The sequence below is a fragment of the Haliotis asinina genome, chromosome 8, assembly GCF_037392515.1.
Source record: "Haliotis asinina isolate JCU_RB_2024 chromosome 8, JCU_Hal_asi_v2, whole genome shotgun sequence".
NCBI lineage: Eukaryota > Metazoa > Mollusca > Gastropoda > Lepetellida > Haliotidae > Haliotis > Haliotis asinina.
In genome coordinates this window covers 40375864-40396947 of record NC_090287.1, presented here as the reverse complement: position 1 = coordinate 40396947, position 21084 = coordinate 40375864, and the positions used below count along the sequence as shown (strand labels likewise).

The following is a 21084-nucleotide window of genomic DNA, read 5'->3' as shown; positions in this document are numbered from 1 at the left end:
GAACGGCAGATCGTGTAAAACCCATGGGCCAAACGCTGCTACTCTCATTGGAGTAAAATGTGTTTCACACACGTTGCAGTGCTCCGTTCGGCTGAAGCAATGAGCAATATGATAACATAAAATTAAACAAGAAGACACAGTCATCAATATCCCTGGCATTACCTCCAATTTATGTCTAAGTCACACTTGTTGCCATGGAAACGCGAAATTTTTTTATTATGAATACCCAAACTACCTAAAGGCACTAAGACACCACCAGATCTAGCTATGTGCCAAGTTTGGTGAAGAAATATTGAATCGTTCTGCTCCGGAAAAGATAAATGTGCACGGACCGACGGACAGGGTGCATTTTAATAAAGGTGATATCAGTGACCGCAGAAGCACAATTGTCATATCTTAAGAATACCTTGCAGTATATTCCCCCATCTGGGTTAACCATGGGTGTACTACGTCCTTGAACGTCCACCATACTATATTTCATGTATAACAGGCCAGAGTGTGAGAATTTTCTTCTCACAAGTTGAATAGTAAGGAGAAATATTAGTGTTTCCAATGAGGTAACTTAATCGAAAGAACTCATCTGACAAGTCATCTTCTTGCCTTTTAATCGAAAATTCATCTTAACGGAGATTAAAGCAATCAGATGAAATCAATCATAACGTCATGAATGAAACAGTCTTAAAAGTGTATGCTCATTTGAGAAACATATTAGCTTTTAGTCCGTCTCATTATGCCGGAGCAGACCACTTGGGCAGCACATCTTAGAATTCATAAACAGAAAAACAGGGCGATCGAAACTTTGGAATTAAAATACAGTGTTGGTTATGCCGCTGATAAAGACGATCTTGATAGCTCTTGACAGCGCGTTGAAACAGCCCTTTTGTTGGAATAGTCAACCGCTAATGCATTGACAAGAGGTAGTTAACATTATCGAGTAGAAATGCTAACCGTAGTAACCTGTCAAATACTGCCAACTTCTAATGCTTCAGGAACTGAAGATACTCTTTTACTTTTGCTCAAGACTGTGTTCACGACTATACTAAGTCACAATGTATATACTGAGTCACTGCAATGATAGCGTCCATGCACAGCTAAACAAAGCTAATCTGCTTGCAAGTGTAAAATGTACAGCCCAGTCGAAGAACGCGTTGATACAAACTGCCCATGGTAAAGATAATTCTTCTTCACCAATACACACAAATACACGTGCGTCAAATCACGCTTGAAAAGACCGCACAATGTAAATGCAATCAACGTGTAAGTTCACATTGCTCTGTATGTTTTACGTTCAATCCAAGTACAAAAAATAAGATAACAAAAGCTGTCATGCCAGCACAGACGCTGGCTGAAACACAGACGAGGCAAATACTGTTTTTGACATTCCAACAACGTCAATTGCTCGTCATGAGGCAGATGTTTCACAGTTGGAAGTTGCTAGGCCTTAAGGGTTTCGAGGGCAACCATCATCATTTTTCTAACTGAATCGGAGGAATCAGCTTAGCAGCTGTGACTGGATTATCTCTTTGTGTTTTTATTTACGTATTTATTTTTGTGGTGGGCAGTTATGTACATCCACACGTTTATTAAAATCTGTCACTCTGTGTTGTATTTCATGTTGCAGTTTTCTTATGCTAGGTGTACAACTGCCCTCTAGGGAAAATGATATTTGTCTGTCTGCTTCTTGACAAACTTTATGGACAACAACTTCTTTATTACGATGCAACGGTGCAAGAATCTGTACCGAAACGTCGCACTATCGTAATAAGGAACGTTTGTCAATCTTGTACTCCCCAACTTCTAAAATGCCACTCACAGAAGTTGTCTGCTTCTTGTACTCGAAAAAAGAGTTTTTATTGCTGCATTAAGGTCAGAAAATGTACGCATGTATACGTTGAGAACATAGTTCATTTTGAAAAGTATAAAGCTAAAATAAAGGTAAATGGACATATGTTCGGATTTGTATACCCGCGCGGATTGTGGTTATGTCAGAAGAGAACAGAAAAACAAAACTACTGTTACCCTCATTGCACATTATCAGTGTATAGACTACTTGCTTGTTTCTTGAGTCATGCTGATTACCTTGATCGGCGGGATTGGTTCACGCAAGTCTTAGTGATTGACACTTTTACCCCAGGGCTGTAACGTACCGTAAATGGAGAGTTTTCGATGGAAATCTTTGTACATCAAACTGCAAGACATAACACCGTAACGTACATTTACCGTGACAGATACATGCCTCTGTTATATTGAAACAGGCTTACTGTAAACCCAATCGTAAGGTACATTAATTTAGTTTAAAAATCGCAAGTATTTGAGGCATCGATACCAGTCAGTGAGAAAGCGTTGAGGAAATCCTCAGTGTAGATTTCAGATGTCCAGCATTTCGAATTTCAAATTTATCGACGTGCCCTGCTATGAAATAATACCTTTTCCTCACCAAATTATGCCTGCATTGCCGATGCTGGTGAGCAAAAATGTCCGTTATCTTGTTTCTGTGTTCACACATATGGAGTCACTTTGGAAGACAATTCAAGCTGACTTGAGGTATTTATTCAGATGATGAATTATTTGAAGTAAAGTGTAGCACTTGGCGATATTAGCTTTTCATATTTTTTTCAGTTTTCCTGTGTGATAATTGCAATTGTTTTTCTTGTGGAGAATGACGATTTCAGATGATGATGATAAAATCATGATATTCACCTTGGTAATGCTGAGTTCACCTTGGTAATGCGGACAAATTCATTGTAGTTATTTTCCGTTGGTCAAAAACCTGATACAATATCACTTGACCATAAAAGAATGTAAAGTAAATGTACCAATCAGAATGATAGGTACCATTAAATTGTTGGAGTGTTTGCTCGTCGTGCATAGGCACAATGTGTACAGTCCATTTCTAGTATTCTCCATTTGTGGTGTATTTAGAGTCGACGTAAAATAGTCACAACCTTAAGATTTAGTCATAGTTCGTCCGGAATAAGTTCTGAAAATGTATTCCATGTGTTGCGCTTGCTGGAAACGTTACCGGTGATGTACACATTGAAGAATAATTATCTTCCTATCTCTCTGATATCTCGACAAAATATATTGTATAAAGCCATTACTACAAGCTTCGCTTCACGTTGAAAAAAAATCAGATAGAGTCAAACACAAATGAAATTACGTCAAACTTTCTTTGAAGCAGAGTGATTTACTATGTAATAAAATGAATCTTTTTGAACCCCCATTCCTTTCTGGACTGATCGTCAGTTTTCAAATGCGCTTTATTACCTAAACGGAAATGAAAGCATTCTCGGATAAATTGCTTGCCCTCGACTGAAACAAATCGTCACTGTTAGATTCTTTTGATGGGTAAAAGATGGACTGAGCTATGTCTGAAATAGTTTTCTTCACTATCACTGGTTGAAATGTAATAAAAACTATCACTGCTTGTGATTAAGACCATCTTTTATCTGTTTACGTTATCGATTTGGAAAGGGGTGTCGTTTGAGGATTAATTTACCAGACTTCATTTTCGACACGTGTGCAAAAGAAAATGGAATCTCTGCAATATTTACATGTGACCATAAAAAGACGGAGATCGAAGCCGAATCTAGCTCCCATGGGTATAAGAGACAGGACCTCCTCCCTGGAAGAAACACGCCGAGTGTACTTATCTTCCAGCTGATGCTACCTTTCGTTAATGGACATTTGTGTTGGAATTGCGGAAGGCAACATACAGGCACTTTGTTTTCACTCAGACTGAGAGAGACAGAGCGATGATTCTAGTATTGGCGCAAAACATGCTTACGCTTTCTCGTGGATACCTGATGTTCAGTGATCCATCTACATCGTTTTCATCACTGCCTTGACTTTAGCCTCGTGGAATCAGAAATCAGATAATCGCCAGTGGCTGACCTTGACATTTTATATTCTAGGTCTGAGTTAGTCATGTAAACTGCGTCCCCCTTATGTAATAAAAACACAGATTGCCTCTTTTCAGAAATGTTTTGTTATACAAGATTGCGCCTCGATTGGCTGCACCCAGTCTGACCTATGACTGCATTGTTGAACACCTTGTCACACAGGTCTCAGTTCTGAGTGAAACAAATTTGTAAAAATATTTTGTTTTTTAATAATTATTTATGAAAACAGATTTCAATATTTCAAATCAGTTCCAACATGGCCAGTTGTGACCCAAGCTAAGTGACTGTCCCAGACTTGGCCTATTGTTCTCAGCTACACAGTGCACACATTTGATAGACAGACAATAGCTTTTCCAACTTCACCTAACATGGAGTACTCAATTCGACAGTGTGTGTGGACGCTGTACCTAACTGTGCTGCCATATTCACCCCTGTTGTCACAAAATGAAGAAATAACCAAAGCAAAATCTTCCTGAGTACTCTCTACACTCTTAGATACCTTGGAATTTGTAGCTTTATACGAAGTCACTGGGCCGGTGTCTAAAAATCTGGTGTCGAAAAGCACCTCCAGACAAAAGTGTTCAAAGGACCGTGTTCTTAAATTTTGTTCACTTAATGCGAGATCTGTCACAACGGACATCCTTGACAATGAGTTCAGTCACTTTCTGAACTTGTAATAGACAATAACTTGGATATCCTAACACTCACAGAAACCTGGTGAGAAATAACGACCTTGACAATCTCATGACCTCTAAGACTGTACCAAGGCTACAGATTCACTCACATAGCCATGACAAACAGTAAAGGCAGCGGTGTTGGTGTGGTATATAGTGATAGACGGCCATGTCGTCAACTCAACCTCAGCAGGGCTCAAACTTCTTTGAAATGCTACCACTTCAGTTTACATCGAATAACCAGAATTTGATCTCAGTTTATAGACCCTTAAATAGGAATTCCTCACTCATATATGAGTTTGGGGCACTGCTGAGTTCCATTGTAACTCTCCTCGGTCGCCTATTGATCACCTTTACGAGAAAGGTAACACGAATACCTGGCAATTTATATCCCTTCTGGAATCAGATAATCAGCCTACCCATAAACATGGACAAATCCTTGACCTTGTCATTGTGTATGACGATGATCTGAGAGTCAAGAACATCATCCTCGACCACGCAATAATATCAAACCATTTTAGAGTAATTTACAACGTCAGTGTGCATGTGGAGAAAAGATCGCAAAAGACAGTTCAGTGTTGTCAGTGGAATGAGATAGATGTCGAAAACTTTGGACATGAGGGAATGTAATCTGTCACAGACTACCACAGCCTCCATGTGTCCGAGAGTGTTGATTTATACCAGTCTCAGCTCAGGGGACTGAACACCATCACCACCCCACCCCTCTCTGAAATTCTGTACATTTACCACTCATCATGAGTCACCATGGTACAGCAACGACAGCTGGGCCGCAAAACGTCAAAGACGAAGACTGGAGAAGAAATACAGGAAAATGAAACTCACAATCAACAAGAAATGCACGACATACAGAGAAACGTAGTCATTGCACTGAGTGAGACAGCGAAGGTGGGTTTCTTTAAGCATGCCATGGAGTCTGCAAATGGACAGAAAGAAGTTTTTCAAGCCACTAATCGACTTCCTTTTAATGACAAGTGCATCGCATTACCTTCTCATCCGACAGTAAAGAAACTGATCAATCGGTTTTCTTCTTTTTGAAGAAGACTGCAACATCAAGCTTTCACTAACTCAGCCATTAAATGACGTAATTACTCCCACACCTATGCAAGCTGGATGTATTTCTCGTGAAGGCTTTGGCTCTGTCACTGAGACCAAAGTCATGAAACTTATGTCAACATTGCCTTCCACATACCGTGTGCTGTGTCAGTGCCTACATGCCAGTCAAGCAAACTGCTACTTCATTTACTCTCATATTGACTCATTTACATATACTGATCATTGAGCAGTCCCTTGCAGAGGGTGTAATGCCTTCTCAGCTTAAATCCGGCATGACCACACCACTACTCAAAAAGAAAAACCTGGACCCAGAACATTTAGGAAAGTACAGACCCATCTCCAAGTTGACATTTATTTCTAAACCCACTGAACGTGTAGTAGCTGCACAACTCGTGGCACACATGCTTGTGAAAGGATGTCACGAGATATCTCAGTCAGCCTCTCCTCCATTCTCTCCTCTAGGTGTGTTGTCGGAGGAGCCGCTCTAGCTTGGATCCCATCATACACCTCAGGCAAACAACAGTCTCTCATTGTTGATGGATATATATGATGCCCCAGGAGCTAGAATCTGTTCTAAGTCCGCTGTTGTTCAACATATACACATCCCTACTCGGTTACTTATTGAGATCTTTTGGATTAGGTCTGCACTTATACCCAGATATATCTAGCATTCAGACGTTTGAAAACTCATAAAGGACTCGCTCGTTGGGAGCATAGTGTGGATGGCATAAAAATGGCAGTTGGGTAGTTTTCTCAAACTTGATAATGACAAAACCGAACACAACCTCACCTGTGCAATCAAGACGCTTTCTGAGAGAATTTAGCATTGGAGGTTGCTGCATCAAGCCCAGTTCACAGGCTCGTAACTTGGGCGTCAGCTTTTTTCGACACAGTCTGACCCACTATGTGGAAAAGGCTGACATTCAGTCTGAGGTTGTATCATAAACTGTCTAGGAAATCTAAAGACCTACCTCTTCAGAAAGGCATACGATGTTCTCTAACAGGAAACAAATCTTTCAACTGCAAAGTCCCAGTTCAGTATAGCGTTGTGAGTGGTTCTATCAGATCATAGTGCTCAACGAATATTTGTATAGACATAACAAGCTATGCATTAGTGTGTGAACAATATTGCAAGTGTATCTGGAGTCCTTGAACAGCATTTAGAGGTGATACACATTGAAGATGGGAATATATGAATGTCACTTTTTGAGGAATGCGTCGCTTCGGAATCTTTGTATTTTCTGAGCAGGGCATAAGCACATACAATACCATATCCACGTCTCAAGGTGACTGCACTGCACTCAAGTTCACATCTTGGATCTGTCGACGTGTTGCAATGCATTGCTCCGTGGTATGTCCATGTACCTGTATTAACCGAGCTATCAGCACGGATGTTCCAAGTTAGCCGATTGTTAGTTTGCTTTCGTCCAAAAAACGACGCTATATTTCAGGCCGAAACCATTACAAGTCAAAACGAAGGTATTGAGAGTATTTGTGCAATTATGAGTAAAATTATGGTAATATGTTTGACGTCATCATCGAATGTATACCCTCGCAAAATTACGTGGACTTCATATTTAATTTACGATTAAAAACATCGAAAATATATCAGGGTCAATCTATGGTCATATGATAACAATGAGTGTTTTGTGAGTGCACTACCACTTGCACTTCCTGTATGATGATAGTTGTTTAGGCAGTGAGTGAGTGAGTGAGTTTAGTTTTACGTCGCACTTAGCAATATTCCAGCTATATGGCGACGGCCTGTAAATAATCGAGTCTGGACCAGACAATCCAGTGATCAACAACATGAGCATCGATCTGCGCAATGGGGAACCGATGACATGTGTCAACCAAGTCAGCTAGTCTGACCACCCGATCCCGTTAGTCGCCTCTTACGACAAGCATAGTCACCTTTTATGGCAAGCATGGGTTGCTGAAGGCCTATTCTACCCCGGGACCTTCACGGGTCTTGTTTAGGCAGTAATCACTCTTGAAAGATGATTGTAGTGTTGTGTTGTGCAGCACGCACTTTGCATGTGTATGATTTGCATTTTGAAACAAAACAAAGGCTAGATGAAAAAAAAAGTAAGAACTTGATGCAAAACAATTGTCAAAGGTAATGATTTGCATTGGGTTCATCGACCTTCGAGAATTGTTAAATACAATAGGTTGGGGCATGTATGGCAAAGTCAGCATGTTGACTTTCACACAGATTTTGTGAATAATGTTACCCAAAGGCTGAAAGATATATATACACAAAAATGGATTGCAACACTTCCATTGTCAAGTAAATGTTTCAATTATAGAATGTTTAAATCTCTTTTGTGGTTAGATATGATACATGATATGATAGTATGTATTATGGGGTCTTATTATGTGATAAGACACAGTATGTGTAATGTGATGTTATTTGATGTGATACATTTGATGCGATATGTCATATTAAGAGGTGACTATATATATTATTCCTTTCGATGATATTGTGTACTATGTTCTTGTATACTTTGGTACTGTAGCCTTCAGTCCATCACAGTATAGATTAAACACCACACACGTGTATGGGGCCTTTGCGTTCTGCACGTTCATTCCGTGTGTTATGTTTAGGGGTAGTGATGAAGGACACAAGATGTCTGTTCTTGAAAACTTTGGTAACAGTTATAGAGTTCCTACTGAAATTGAAAGTCCAGGTTTCCCTACATTCTTATATTAATTTTCTATGTATGTCTCGGTTGAAGTATGTTCTGTTAATAAGGTGTACATTTTCAGAACAATTTCTATACACACGCACGCGCACGCACGCAAACTTACACACACACACACACCTGAATGTCTAAGAATATAACACCTATTTTTTCGTTATGGCAGCCGAATGACCACATCTGCTTACAGGTCATGCAGTGGTCACTACATACAGTTTGACATTGCGCTGCTAACGTAATTCATCCATGCCCTCAGAGCAGATTTCACCCCGCGAATATTTTTCTCTAAGTATCAGGTGTGATTAGCGATTTGTGTGCCGGAAGGCAAGACGCCCAAACAGCATATCCGGATCTGATAATATTAACCTAACGACTAGCTCTAATGACCAAGAATATCCCCTCCTTTGAGCCGGGAGCTGAATGCAAGGAAATCTAATTTGACCACCTATGTAGGGTTTCATAGCGTCAGACAAATCTTATTACGCTTCTGTCTCCTACCGTTAGAAAATTACATTTTCACTTGCACCTCACTTACATATATTTCCATAACTAATTGTAAGGTGACAACACAATATTGCACCTCTAATGCTGCATGGAAAACGCATCGTTTTCCTTATACAGCTTTGAAAAGCCTGTCTGTGACATTTACTCTGTAAACAACACAACGGCGGCGGTCTGTTCTCTCAGGACATGGGGAAATTACACGTCGAGTAAACTGGCTTACTGAAGTGGGAAACGTCAGCATGATTAAAAACTCATGATGATAGTGACTCATTCAGTTTCAGTACTACGTTCTTGTCGGCAAGATGCCTGCTTTATATACTGGAGATAGTATGTGTGTGTTTAGACGTGTACCGAAGGCAGTGTTTTCTCGGATTAATCGTATTCAGTAATGCCTAGCGATAGAGCTTCACTTCCTGTTCCTTTAAAATTAGTACAAAGTTGAAAAAGCGATTGTCTCCTAGTTTCAGATCTCTATTAAACACTGCACTCTCAAATGAAGAGTGGTATACTTTCATTAAATTGCAGCACTTTCTGAAATAGGTTCGTTTGTCGATCAGTAAATGTTCAACACATCTTGGACTCAAGCAATTAGTCGGTTAACAGTAAGCTATTGTCCATCATGCTTTCATCAGTTTTTAACAATTAAACCATGTATCATATAGTTATTAAGTAAAATTTGCGTTACCTAAATAGCCTTAGAAATTTACAACGTGCTCATACCTTCCTTATTAAGAAATTGATCTGTTACATGCGAATAAAATATAGGGGATCTGACGCCAAAGTCATAATTCAAACCAATTAACACCACACATGAAACGGAAGGTACAAGTACCTTGTCGCCATATTTCGATATAAATCAAAATAACCTAGACATGTTTAGACGGAAACATTTCTATCATTCGACGACATCTTTTATTGTAGACCAAAATGAATTTTATTGTATCATCAGAAAACTCAATCATATAGTCTTTCTGTTGGCAAAAGTTCCCTCTTAATAATGATGAAGTGTCGTCCACGCCAACATCTAAGACAAAAGTGTTATTACATATGTGGGTATACATTTACAAATTCGTTATGGCACATAAAAGTCTTCATGAAGCATCATTGAGCGTAGCCTTGAAACATAGATATTAACATTTACTCTGAATATGTCCCTAATTTGTCCTTTATCTTCACGAAAATATTGGTATCACACATCCCCATAAAACTAGTCCATCCTGTTGACGTTTTGTTACATGTTTGTGCTTTTATCCTTCTGCAACGGCATTAATGACATTAATCAGTCACAATACAGTGGCCCTATACTTATAGATTGGCAAATCAAAACACTACATTGAGAAGAGTTATCGATTTAGTTATAGTTGGAGCACCTTGCTCTATTACATGCATTAACCTCCCTTTGGGGGATTCTCGCTATAGCACATGTTCTCAGTTGCCATGTATCTTTAACTGTTCACATAACATGTACGAGGCAGTTACACATTTTTCACTTTGCTATTTCATGGCATCATTTTCGTGGAAGTGGCGGTGGCTGAGCGGGCTAGGCGGATGACTTTGCGAGCTGGCGATTAGGTGGCTGACTCTGAGGGTGCGGGTTCGAATCCAGGATGGGACTCAACCAAAACAGTACTAGAATTTGTACTTTACTTAGAAAGTGAAATCCCAAATCTGACATATGTTGCAAGGTTCCAAATGGTCTCTTTGATTGTGTCGAACACGTCTCTCCACAGGAGATACCAGTTTCTTCCAAGACAGAAAACAGCAAAGGGTACGGAGAGATATTTTCATGAAAGTTTTTTGTGTCAATAAACTACGTGAGAAGGATTGCACCTTCCCAGGCCTTCGTCTTGACCAGTAAACTCGCGGCATTTTAACGCAAGCCTTTCAGAAGAACCGACTGTGTATTTCAAAGAATTCTCTTCCCTCGCACTGCTCGATCCAGTCCGCTTCTTCCACTTGCAAGTGTCGACAGAATTAGTCTACCTCTGCGCATTTCATCGAAAACCCACATTTGGATGAGTCATAGCATAAAATCAGTCAGTAAGATTATGTTCATTTTGAGTGTTCATCAAGCAAGGTCAGGGTTAAGATGAACTGTGCGGAACTACCACAATCGTACACCAGTCTTTAAAAGAGCACTTTAAGAATTTTGATACCAACTTATGCAAATGGTTCTGCAAATGGAACGAATACAGCGTCACAATTATATCATGTTTTGATACTAGGGTGGAACCAATCGATACATGTATTCGTGCATAACTATCTATGTGTGTAATAATATCTGATTACCAACCAATACTAAATCTAAAGCCATAGGGCAATTAAATAGTGAAATCGTGCAGAACTCTCTATTATATCGAAGGACAATCGCGTATTTTCAGGTAAGTATATGGTGATTTATATGATTTAGAATCGATATGGTTTTCACAGTAATGCCAGTTCAGGTAAATACTCTCTCTTGCATCTGAATGATTGTTGTGGGTTTTATTGGAAAATTACCCTTCATACGAACATAGATTTGGATTTAACACGACATTAAAGAGATTAAGACATTGCTATGCACGTACGCACTGTACAAGGATAGCCGGAAGACGGACTATGCCTGGTTCCAACACACATGCGTCTGACTTGAAATGATGATTGTAGGTGTCACATAGTGGTACTCCTTGCCACACAAAGATGACAAGCACGCGTGTGTTTGCATTGCCCGATTACATTCAGTCAACATTGTACTTCGTGGACATTTCTTAAGATATTCATGCAGTTTAGAACATTCCGTTTTATGTCTTCATCAAATGCAATATTACACAAACGTTGTATCCAATGCGTGGTCGCGAAAGTGCTGATTTCATCGCTGTTGTATTCAATGTTGTTGCAGGGTAGGTGTCGCTGTTCCGTCAACAACTGATACAGTCATATGCGCTGTTAGTAAAATGGTGCAGTTGTTTTGTTCGATTCCCCACAAAATTTTATGAACGCCGTTCCTGGTTCCACAGCCGTATTATTGCTGCTCATATGCTATATGAAAAGTAGCATGCAAAGCCATCTTACTTTTCCCTATCCCTGACATTATTCAGGGGATGGTCTATTTGTCCAGCCAGTATGCACCTTACCTCATCTTCAGTAATATATCGACTTGTGTCTATGTCGGGGCTGGGCTGGACAAACCATTATTTAGTATTACGCGCAACGTTGAAAGGTGTCTGGGTTCGATTACTCACAACTGTCACCGATTTCGATATGCTATCTCTCGTAGACGGCAAAAGAAAGACTAAATTTGAATGTAACCCAAAAAGTACCAATGGTACCAAGTCATTATTTCACTGCAAAATACATTCGGTAAAATTGCAAACGTCAGTTCACAACTCAACTATGATATCTGTATAAAACACCATATTTATAGTAACAGTTCTAGACGATCTCACACATTGGTGAATACCTTTTCCCTCCAGTTATCGTGTCTAAATACGATTGTAGGTGCACAGAGCGGTAAAGACCAAGCTATCATTTCCTGATGAATGGTTTAAGTAAGTACAAAACTAGATTACTGGAGGAAGTCAGAAGTCCTTGAGCTAATAATATATCCAGGCTTAAGAAGTCACTTCTGAAGTTGAACTTCATGTAGACGCTTCTTGATTTTCACTACTTAGCGTAACTCATCGATCTCTGGGACATTTCTTTGTAACAGGAAGCCTTCCTGTCCAGTCAATCCACACTGAAGTAAGGCTCAACACAGATGGCACTGTGTATTGGCTGAGACGTACCTCGAGATGGAAATAGCCACCCCTTCATAAGGACATATAGTCAGTACTGACATAAAATAAATCCATGTTTATTACGTGACCCTTTCTTTCCGCTCACATAGAAGGGTTCCCTTTCCAATTAAGACTTTGACTTCTGTTTGGTGAAAGCATGACTGATTTCATATCAAGTGAGAGGATACATGTCGATTATGGTTGATTTCTCTCAAAATGTATTCGATAACCGTTTCGGCTACAACGCGATAGTAGCGCTAAGACGGTGGTCAAAGCATCAACTGGCCAAATAGTTTAACCTGGCCTTTAACAGTCGAAGTGCTATAGAGCGGGTCTCAGTAAACAAAAGTAAACAAAACTCCAAGATTCCTCAATTATTAAATACGCAAAGTTGTTGTCTCTGTCGTAACTGTAGTGCCCCATGCTTTTGCCAAGCCTCATGCATTGTTCTGTTTACAAATGTCTGGATGCATGTATTACAGTGCACACTGTTATTGCTCATGATTGTTTCATTTGCACGCCTTATGAAACAAATGTTTCCCATCAGTCGCCAGAATCAATTTTGCAAATTCAGATGAAGAAACTCGAACCAGACGGGAATATGAGGTTTAAAATTCTTGTTTTAACATTAGCAGTGAAAGGTCCCATTCTGGTGCACACTTGACATGTCCTATAACTGCTTCAGAGAGCCGGTTGTGTGGCTATGGATATATAATGCACAAATGATTCCTGTCCCCCAAAAGATATCTCGTTTATCACAAATGTAAACTTACAGGTTGGCCAGTACAAGTTCCATCCAATGCATGTTTTTGCTGAGGTGATTTGGCCTTATGTGTACAATCGTGACTGCTAAAAAATCGGTACTTCAGAACTGCTATAGACCTTGTCGACTCCATTTGGGGTCAATGGTAGCGACAACGATTGTCAATTTTAATACAGAGTACCTCATATAGTTGCGTTATCTGTTGACTGTACAAGCTGGGGAATGTTGTTGAGATCGTGTTAGAATCAATGAACTGTAGCAAATCCTATCATTGAAAATTGAAATTGAATGCAAGTTGTTAAGGATTCGTACAGTTGTGCCGATTTCAAATAATTGGGATATGTAAATCACTATTCGCATCCTATTTGAAAAACATGGAAACACGGGAAATAGAACACTGATTGCGTCTATTACCTTTCGGATCATTCGTCAAAGAAAGGCACAAAATCCTGATGAAAATTGACAAGTCTATTACATCTTTAAAATCAATTATCCGTCACCTTCACACAGAGACAGCGTCCATGACAAGCTATTATACTTCACGTAGAACAACTTAAAGAGAAAATCCTGACTACATCTATGTCATCTTACAACGGCCAAAGGCAGTGTGTCCAAGGCAATATCTGTCGTGTCTCCAAAACGTTATATGTGTTTTATTTGATCTTTTTGCCTCTGGAGTCTCCGTGATCTGACATGAAATCAACTTACAGTACATGGCTCAGTATGTTTACAATCATCAAGTCAGTAAGGTATCATTATCATAAGACAAATACGAACTGGTTTCAGTTAACGCATACCTGTGACAGTTCTACCTGGCCAGCTCTGACCAATCTCACAGATTAATGACATTGTTCGTTTCTGACCATGATAACTCTACGTAATTATTATACGCTGTTAATAAACTCGACGTCACATTAGAAGGAAATACAATAGTGTTGAAGAACGATCGCCTTAGCACCAACGGCGCTTTTTGATTTTGATTCCCACTGTTCGTTGATGAACTAGATGCTCATCGCCTCTCTCTGAGTACTGTAACAGCTATCAAGTCAATAGTAAAACCCAATCAGTATACCCAGTGCATTCATCTTCAGGTACCTGCGCACCTGTGGATCTACTCACAGATCAATAGCATTGTTCCATCAGACCCAGACCAGTCCATGTGATTAATGTACGAGGAAGTCAGATGACGCTCGTAAAACTGACATCGATCCCAATCGACCTTAATGATTACAGGGAATGCTTTCCAAAATTCAATATTGAATTATCTATAGTTTGCTTAGGGTAAAAATGTACCGATAAGCTCCACTTTAAACAAAAAAGTAAATTAAATGAAGTCAAATTAAAATTGTGAATCTTCATAATTGCACCATGCTAATTGAACATTAATATCCCAGGATTGTATTCAGCTTAGGATAAAAGTTGTTTAACATACGATCATGTTTTCCAATTGCTTTATCTGTTTGTATGTACAATTGGCATGTACATGAAACACCGAGAAGAAGAAGGGGTGGTTAACGCTCACCTCATATCGCCCATGCATTTGTTTCACTGCTGCAACTATTGTGCTTACTCCCTTGTAATACAAACCCATAATAACGATTTGAATTTATGATCGTTTGCTAAAACAAACTTTTATCCTAAGTTGAATAAAATTCTGAGACATAATTTTTAAATTTACCAGCCAAATTTATAGGATTCGCAGTCTTAATCTCCCTGTATTTGGCTTAATTAGTACGTTTTCACTGCAAACGGGTCACATGGGCAAATGATATCTTGTCATTCTACTCAGAAAAATTCGAGGTTGTTTTAGTATAACGTCGTACCGTATATCTGCTTCATTATATATCACTGGTTTCCCTGCTGCACATTCAAAAAACCTGCTTGGGAAGTGATGCCACACACACGAATCCCTCTGTTGAAATAAATCCATACAGAGAAGAATTTGTAAACATTTGTGTCATGATTATCGATGATGTGTTCCATGACTTCTTGTGCTTTGTTACACATGGGAAATGTAGTCGCATCAACATGTCCATGTTGATCTGTTGCACACAGGAGTCCACATACAAATCTCGTTTACCACACATCATGTTTACCACACAGCCATATCTATCTGATTCATGATTTGACAGAGGTTATTTGGTCATGCTGGATCAATTGTGGCTGTAATCAAATGTCATCGTTGACGACAGAAATCTCTATTTCAGACCTCTGAATAACATGTCGACTGCAAGCAGTGGAGTGATTATCAATTTCAAGACTAGGGTCACATATAGCGTAAACAGTTGGTTTATCAATTGGCTGTGCAAACTGGTCAGCTCTGTGGGGGCTTGTCAGGATTAATGAGATTCAGTATTTTGAGTCATGCGGTCAAATGAAACAAATCAGGTCACCTCTTCGTTATTGATTTTATTGTAGAAAACACTAGATTCGAATTTGCGTTGTTATTTTGTTGAAAATAATTGTTGTTTGAATAATATCATGAGAAAGTCGGAAATTGACTTTGAATACATATTCATGCTTGAAAGAATCCCAGTACACAGTGGCAAAAAATGATATAGGTTAATGAAGAAATTTTGTTCAAATGTCATGTAAGAAAACTCTAAAACAGCTAACAAGTTCTGTGCAGTAGTAATTGGAATTTTTTTACTAACTTATATACTTGGTAAAAACTTCCACGCATAACACGTTACACACACTTCCCAGTTTTGATAATCAAACTCTGATAGGCGCTTCATCTGTGACAGAATGTCACAAAAAATCACTTGTAACATGTCACCATGTACCTTCACACATATTCCGGCTTTTTACACACGTTCACAATTCAACAAAAACTATTTACAAAAAAAGGGAATACGTGCATCGCCATGCCCCTGTAGTTAATCAAAGCGTTCTGTCCAAGATATGTTCAAGACCATGTAAGTTGTCCACTGGTCCCGAGGGTGAAATGGGTTAATGTACCCACGATGGTTGTGTATGTTCCCCGAGCCTGAATGTTTGTACCCTCGATGGTTGTTTATGTTCCCCGAGCCTGAATGTTTGTACCCTCGATGGTTGTTTATGTTCCCCGAGCCTGAATGTTTGTACCCTCGATGGTTGTTTATGTTCCCCGAGCCTGAATGTTTGTACCCTCGATGGTTGTTTATGTTCCCCGAGCCTGAATGTTTGTACCCTCGATGGTTGTTTATGTTCCCCGAGCCTGAATGTTTGTACCCTCGATGGTTGTTTATGTTCCCCGAGCCTGAATGTTTGTACCCACGATGGTTGTTTATGTTCCCCGAGCCTGAATGTTTGTACCCACGATGGTTGTTTATGTTCCCCGAGCCTGAATGTTTGTACCCTCGATGGTTGTTTATGTTCCCCGAGCCTGAATGTTTGTACCCTCGATGGTTGTTTATGTTCCCCGAGCCTGAATGTTTGTACCATCGATGGTTGTGTATGTTCCCCGAGCCTGAATGTTTGTACCCTCGATGGTTGTTTATGTTCCCCGAGCCTGAATGTTTGTACCCTCGATGGTTGTTTATGTTCCCCGAGCCTGAATGTTTGTACCCTCGATGGTTGTTTATGTTCCCCGAGCCTGAATGTTTGTACCCTCGATGGTTGTTTATGTTCCCCGAGCCTGAATGTTTGTACCCTCGATGGTTGTTTATGTTCCCCGAGCCTGAATGTTTGTACCCTCGATGGTTGTATGTTCCCCGAGCCTGAATGTTTGTACCCTCGATGGTTGTTTATGTTCCCCGAGCCTGAATGTTTGTACCCTCGATGGTTGTTTATGTTCCCCGAGCCTGAATGTTTGTACCCTCGATGGTTGTTTATGTTCCCCGAGCCTGAATGTTTGTACCCTCGATGGTTGTTTATGTTCCCCGAGCCTGAATGTTTGTACCCTCGATGGTTGTTTATGTTCCCCGAGCCTGAATGTTTGTACCCTCGATGTTTAGTTATATTCCTTATGCCAGAAGGGTGAGATAAAACAAACATCACCCCATCGGCCCCGAGGGACCAGTGAACAACGCATTATTTTATTGAACACCTCAATGTTCATGTTGAATTGTTTGAAGCACAGGAGCAGATCCTTTTGTAGCCATCGCTGGATTTTGCCTAGAAGAAAACCATATTTTGGAGTTTTCCGTCGATTTGCATTCGCAAAACATTGATAATTTCCGTACATCATCCGTGATTCAATGTCATTCGAGATAAAGAATTATTACCACGAATTCGAAGTACCAAAACAGCTCGAAATTATCTGGACATTCATGAGTGAAATATGTTTTAATTCAGTTAAGCTTTGCTTTTGCCACATACATACATACATACATACATACATACATACATACATACATACATACATACATACATACATACATACATACATACATACATACATACATACATACATACATACATACATACATACATACATACATACATACATACATACATACATACATACATACATACATACATACATACATACATGTTTCAGAACTCCCATACCAACACATTACTGGATGTACCTCTGACTTCAGTTTAGAACTCATGTGGTAACAATGTGCCTATATTTTCATGAACAACTATTATCATCGGTTTTTCAAGATTGAATCAAATACATTCGTGTGATATCGTTGGGATCGTTTAGAAATGTTTCCTCATTGGTATTGGTCAGATTTGCTCATCGGTAGTTTCATTTCACCATCGTGCCAAAGTCAGCCGTTGCCTATTCTTACTTTACTTTTAATCATGCCATACACTCATTTCTAAATACATTAAGAAACTGTTAAACTCGTCAGCATATGTCTGGGCTTAATTTGGAGTTTATTGGACGGGAAAGATGAGTACACTTCGAATTTAATAATTAATTTGTCAGGAGTGAACTTCCATGCTTGTTAGCTCCATACTCCTGCATGTAGTTTTCATCCCAGTCGTCAACGTCTGAGACCTAAGGCTTGTGGTTATATCCTACCACTACAAGGGGCTTTAAAAATCGGTAATTATCGAAAAGAGATTTTTCCTTCATGTAAAATCCAGAACACCTTAATGTAGCTTCACTTGCTGTGCCACAACTGGTTTTCGGTATCATGACTTGCAACGTCTTAAGTTCAAAGAAATGTCATTACAGTAATGCCATATGGAGTCATCATTTCAGTCAGAGGTCCAAGGAACCAACTGAAAAACGCCCCTGGTGTTTTATGAGGCACACATGATCTGGGCAGAGGGAAAAAAACAAACCTTGAGGCTACTCTCTTTTTTAAATAACAAACAAATGCCACCGGTCTTGAGGATTACATGACGATTTCGAAAGACCCACAATGTGGGTATGCTTTTCAGTGTCTTTGACGTGCACGTGATAGTAATTACCCTCTTCAAGACTGCCTGAGATAAAATATGTTGTTATAATGGTCAGGAAACCTAACTGACACTAGTATATATATATGTATATATATATATATTCAATAGAGACCTAGCTCTTTGGATGCTTATGTATGTATGTATGTATGTATGTATGTATGTGTGTGTGTGTGTGTGTGTGTGTCTGTGTGTCTGTGTGTGTGTCTCTGTGTGTGTGTTTTCTTTCGTGTATCGGGATGCGGCATTTAAGATCGACTAATGTAGTGATTTATTTTATGGACGTCTAGGTTTAATTACCTGTCAGTTGTATTGCTGAGAATGATAGCTCAATTATTTTGTGCTATTCCCTGTTGTCTGTCTGCATCCACAATGAAATGACAGTCGGACATGTGCTTCATTATATTGTCAACTGGTGTTACAGGAATCTTAGGTGATTACTGGTTACACAATCCATATCAGAAGCGCACTCGTGAACTGAAAACCTCGACGCCAGAGAATTATCAGCTGTGATTATCTGTCGAAATAGATTCGAAAATTATATGAATAATTGATCAGTGGTGGCAGCTTTTGTACGTGAAAGAATGTTCACACGTCTTGCTGTAACGATCGTATCCACCACTTACAACGTGTTTGGTAGTTTGACCCCTCCCAACAATACTATGGCAGCAACACCTTATGGAAACAAGCTGTGGAATATCCTCTGTCTGTTCTGATCCAGATTTGAAGAGGTTATTTTACGACGATGTACATGTCGTATTGACCACACACGATATACACATAAATATTTGCTTAATGGTTGTTGTGATGAAAGAATCACAGTCAAGCATATCCTGCTTGACTGTGCTGAGTATTCCATCACAAGGGATCAGTATTTAATTCACGAAATATGATCTTTTTAGCAATAATAGTCCTCGTTTAATCATTTCATTTTTACATGGATTAGATTTGTTAATTGAATTGTAAATAGATACATATTTTAAAATTGGAAAATTAAATTAATAACTCAAATCGTTAGTGGCTGTACCCTCAAAGGGGGTTGAAGTACTGTAACATAATCGTCCTCCTGAGAGGGTACGTAAGTCCAAAAACATTTGAAGTAAATTTCAGTTTTCCAGGTTTTTAATCGTAGAATAAGTGTTCTTTTACTGTGTGGCTAGATTTGTCTAAATTGCTAACAGCTGAAAGGATGATGTTAATCCAACTAGGGACCATGCAAGAAGCAAATGTACTGTAAGTCCCCATGGTCCTTAGTATGGTGACCTACCTTCGGTTGTTGGCAACCTATAGCTCATTTTTATATTGTACTGTCCTCTATAGATACATTGTTTTAGGTCTAATCACTAGTTTTAGATTCTATTCTGTGATCTTCTAGTTAGTTTTACTGTCCTTCGTTGACAGGTATTTACAATGTGTGTGCTGTTAACTCATTTGTATTTTTATAATTAATCGTTCTCGTCACGATATGGCTGCAATATTGCCGACGTGACGTTAAATATTAACTCAGTCACTCACTGTTCCGATCCACTCCACATGATGTTTGTTATTTGTCATTTCAGCCGAGTACGTGGATCACGTTTTTTTCCCTTATATTCAAAGTAAATAAAATTCATTTACACAAATGAGAGTCAAAACATTTTAAAACCAGCAAAATATTTTCTGTGCATGTAGATCCCAGAAATAACCTCAGTACACGTAAAGGAAGACCATTGGAAATCTAACCTGGGACAACGAGGTCGATGAGAAATGAAACTCCCAAAGCGTTAACATGATGATGAGCATTGGCACTCTATTTTGTTATATTCAGATTTAGTCTTTCTTTTGCCTTCTAGTTACCTTTTGACTTTTGTACACCTAGTTTTGTAATTTAGCGTGAAGTTGAGGAAATATTTTTACAGATAATGAAGGAATCAAATAGAAGACCATTTTGTGAACAGACTCAAGTTTCTGGTGAAAACGTGCTCTTTTAAGAAAAGAAAGGATATGAAAAGGTCCGAACATTCGTACATTTCTTGGCATTAGCCAGAAATCAATGCCCATAAAACCTTATCACCAAATAACACCTATTAAAGAGCAGGCGAGGTCGGGAATCGTTATTAGCCCTTGGTAGATACGGGACCCAATTCCAGTTTGTGGCAATTGTTATAACATGTATTACCAAGGCGCCCTACTGACAAGCGCTTGTAGACAAATACCCTTCAGCCTACAGCACAGAAACTGAACTTTGCTCTTCCTCTTCCAGCTATTGATAAACTTCGCGCATCCAGTGATGGCAATCGGAATAGTGTCATCATCTGGTTTACTGACAGACTTTGACGATATTTCGCTTGTATGTTTCACGTCGTGTAGGCTGCTCCAAATCAAAGA

At 39.3% G+C, this 21084-nt stretch overlaps 1 protein-coding gene across 1 annotated transcript in view; it reads left to right on the top strand.

Annotated features, from left to right (window-relative positions):
* The window catches only part of LOC137295271 (A disintegrin and metalloproteinase with thrombospondin motifs adt-1-like), a 70779-nt gene extending 65444 nt beyond the window's left edge, over positions 1-5335 (top strand). The window contains exon 12 of the mRNA XM_067826589.1: positions 5217-5335. Coding sequence (XP_067682690.1) covers positions 5217-5335 — 119 coding nt within the window. The remainder of the gene's footprint in view (positions 1-5216) is intronic.
* The last annotated feature ends 15749 nt before the right edge of the window (positions 5336-21084 follow it).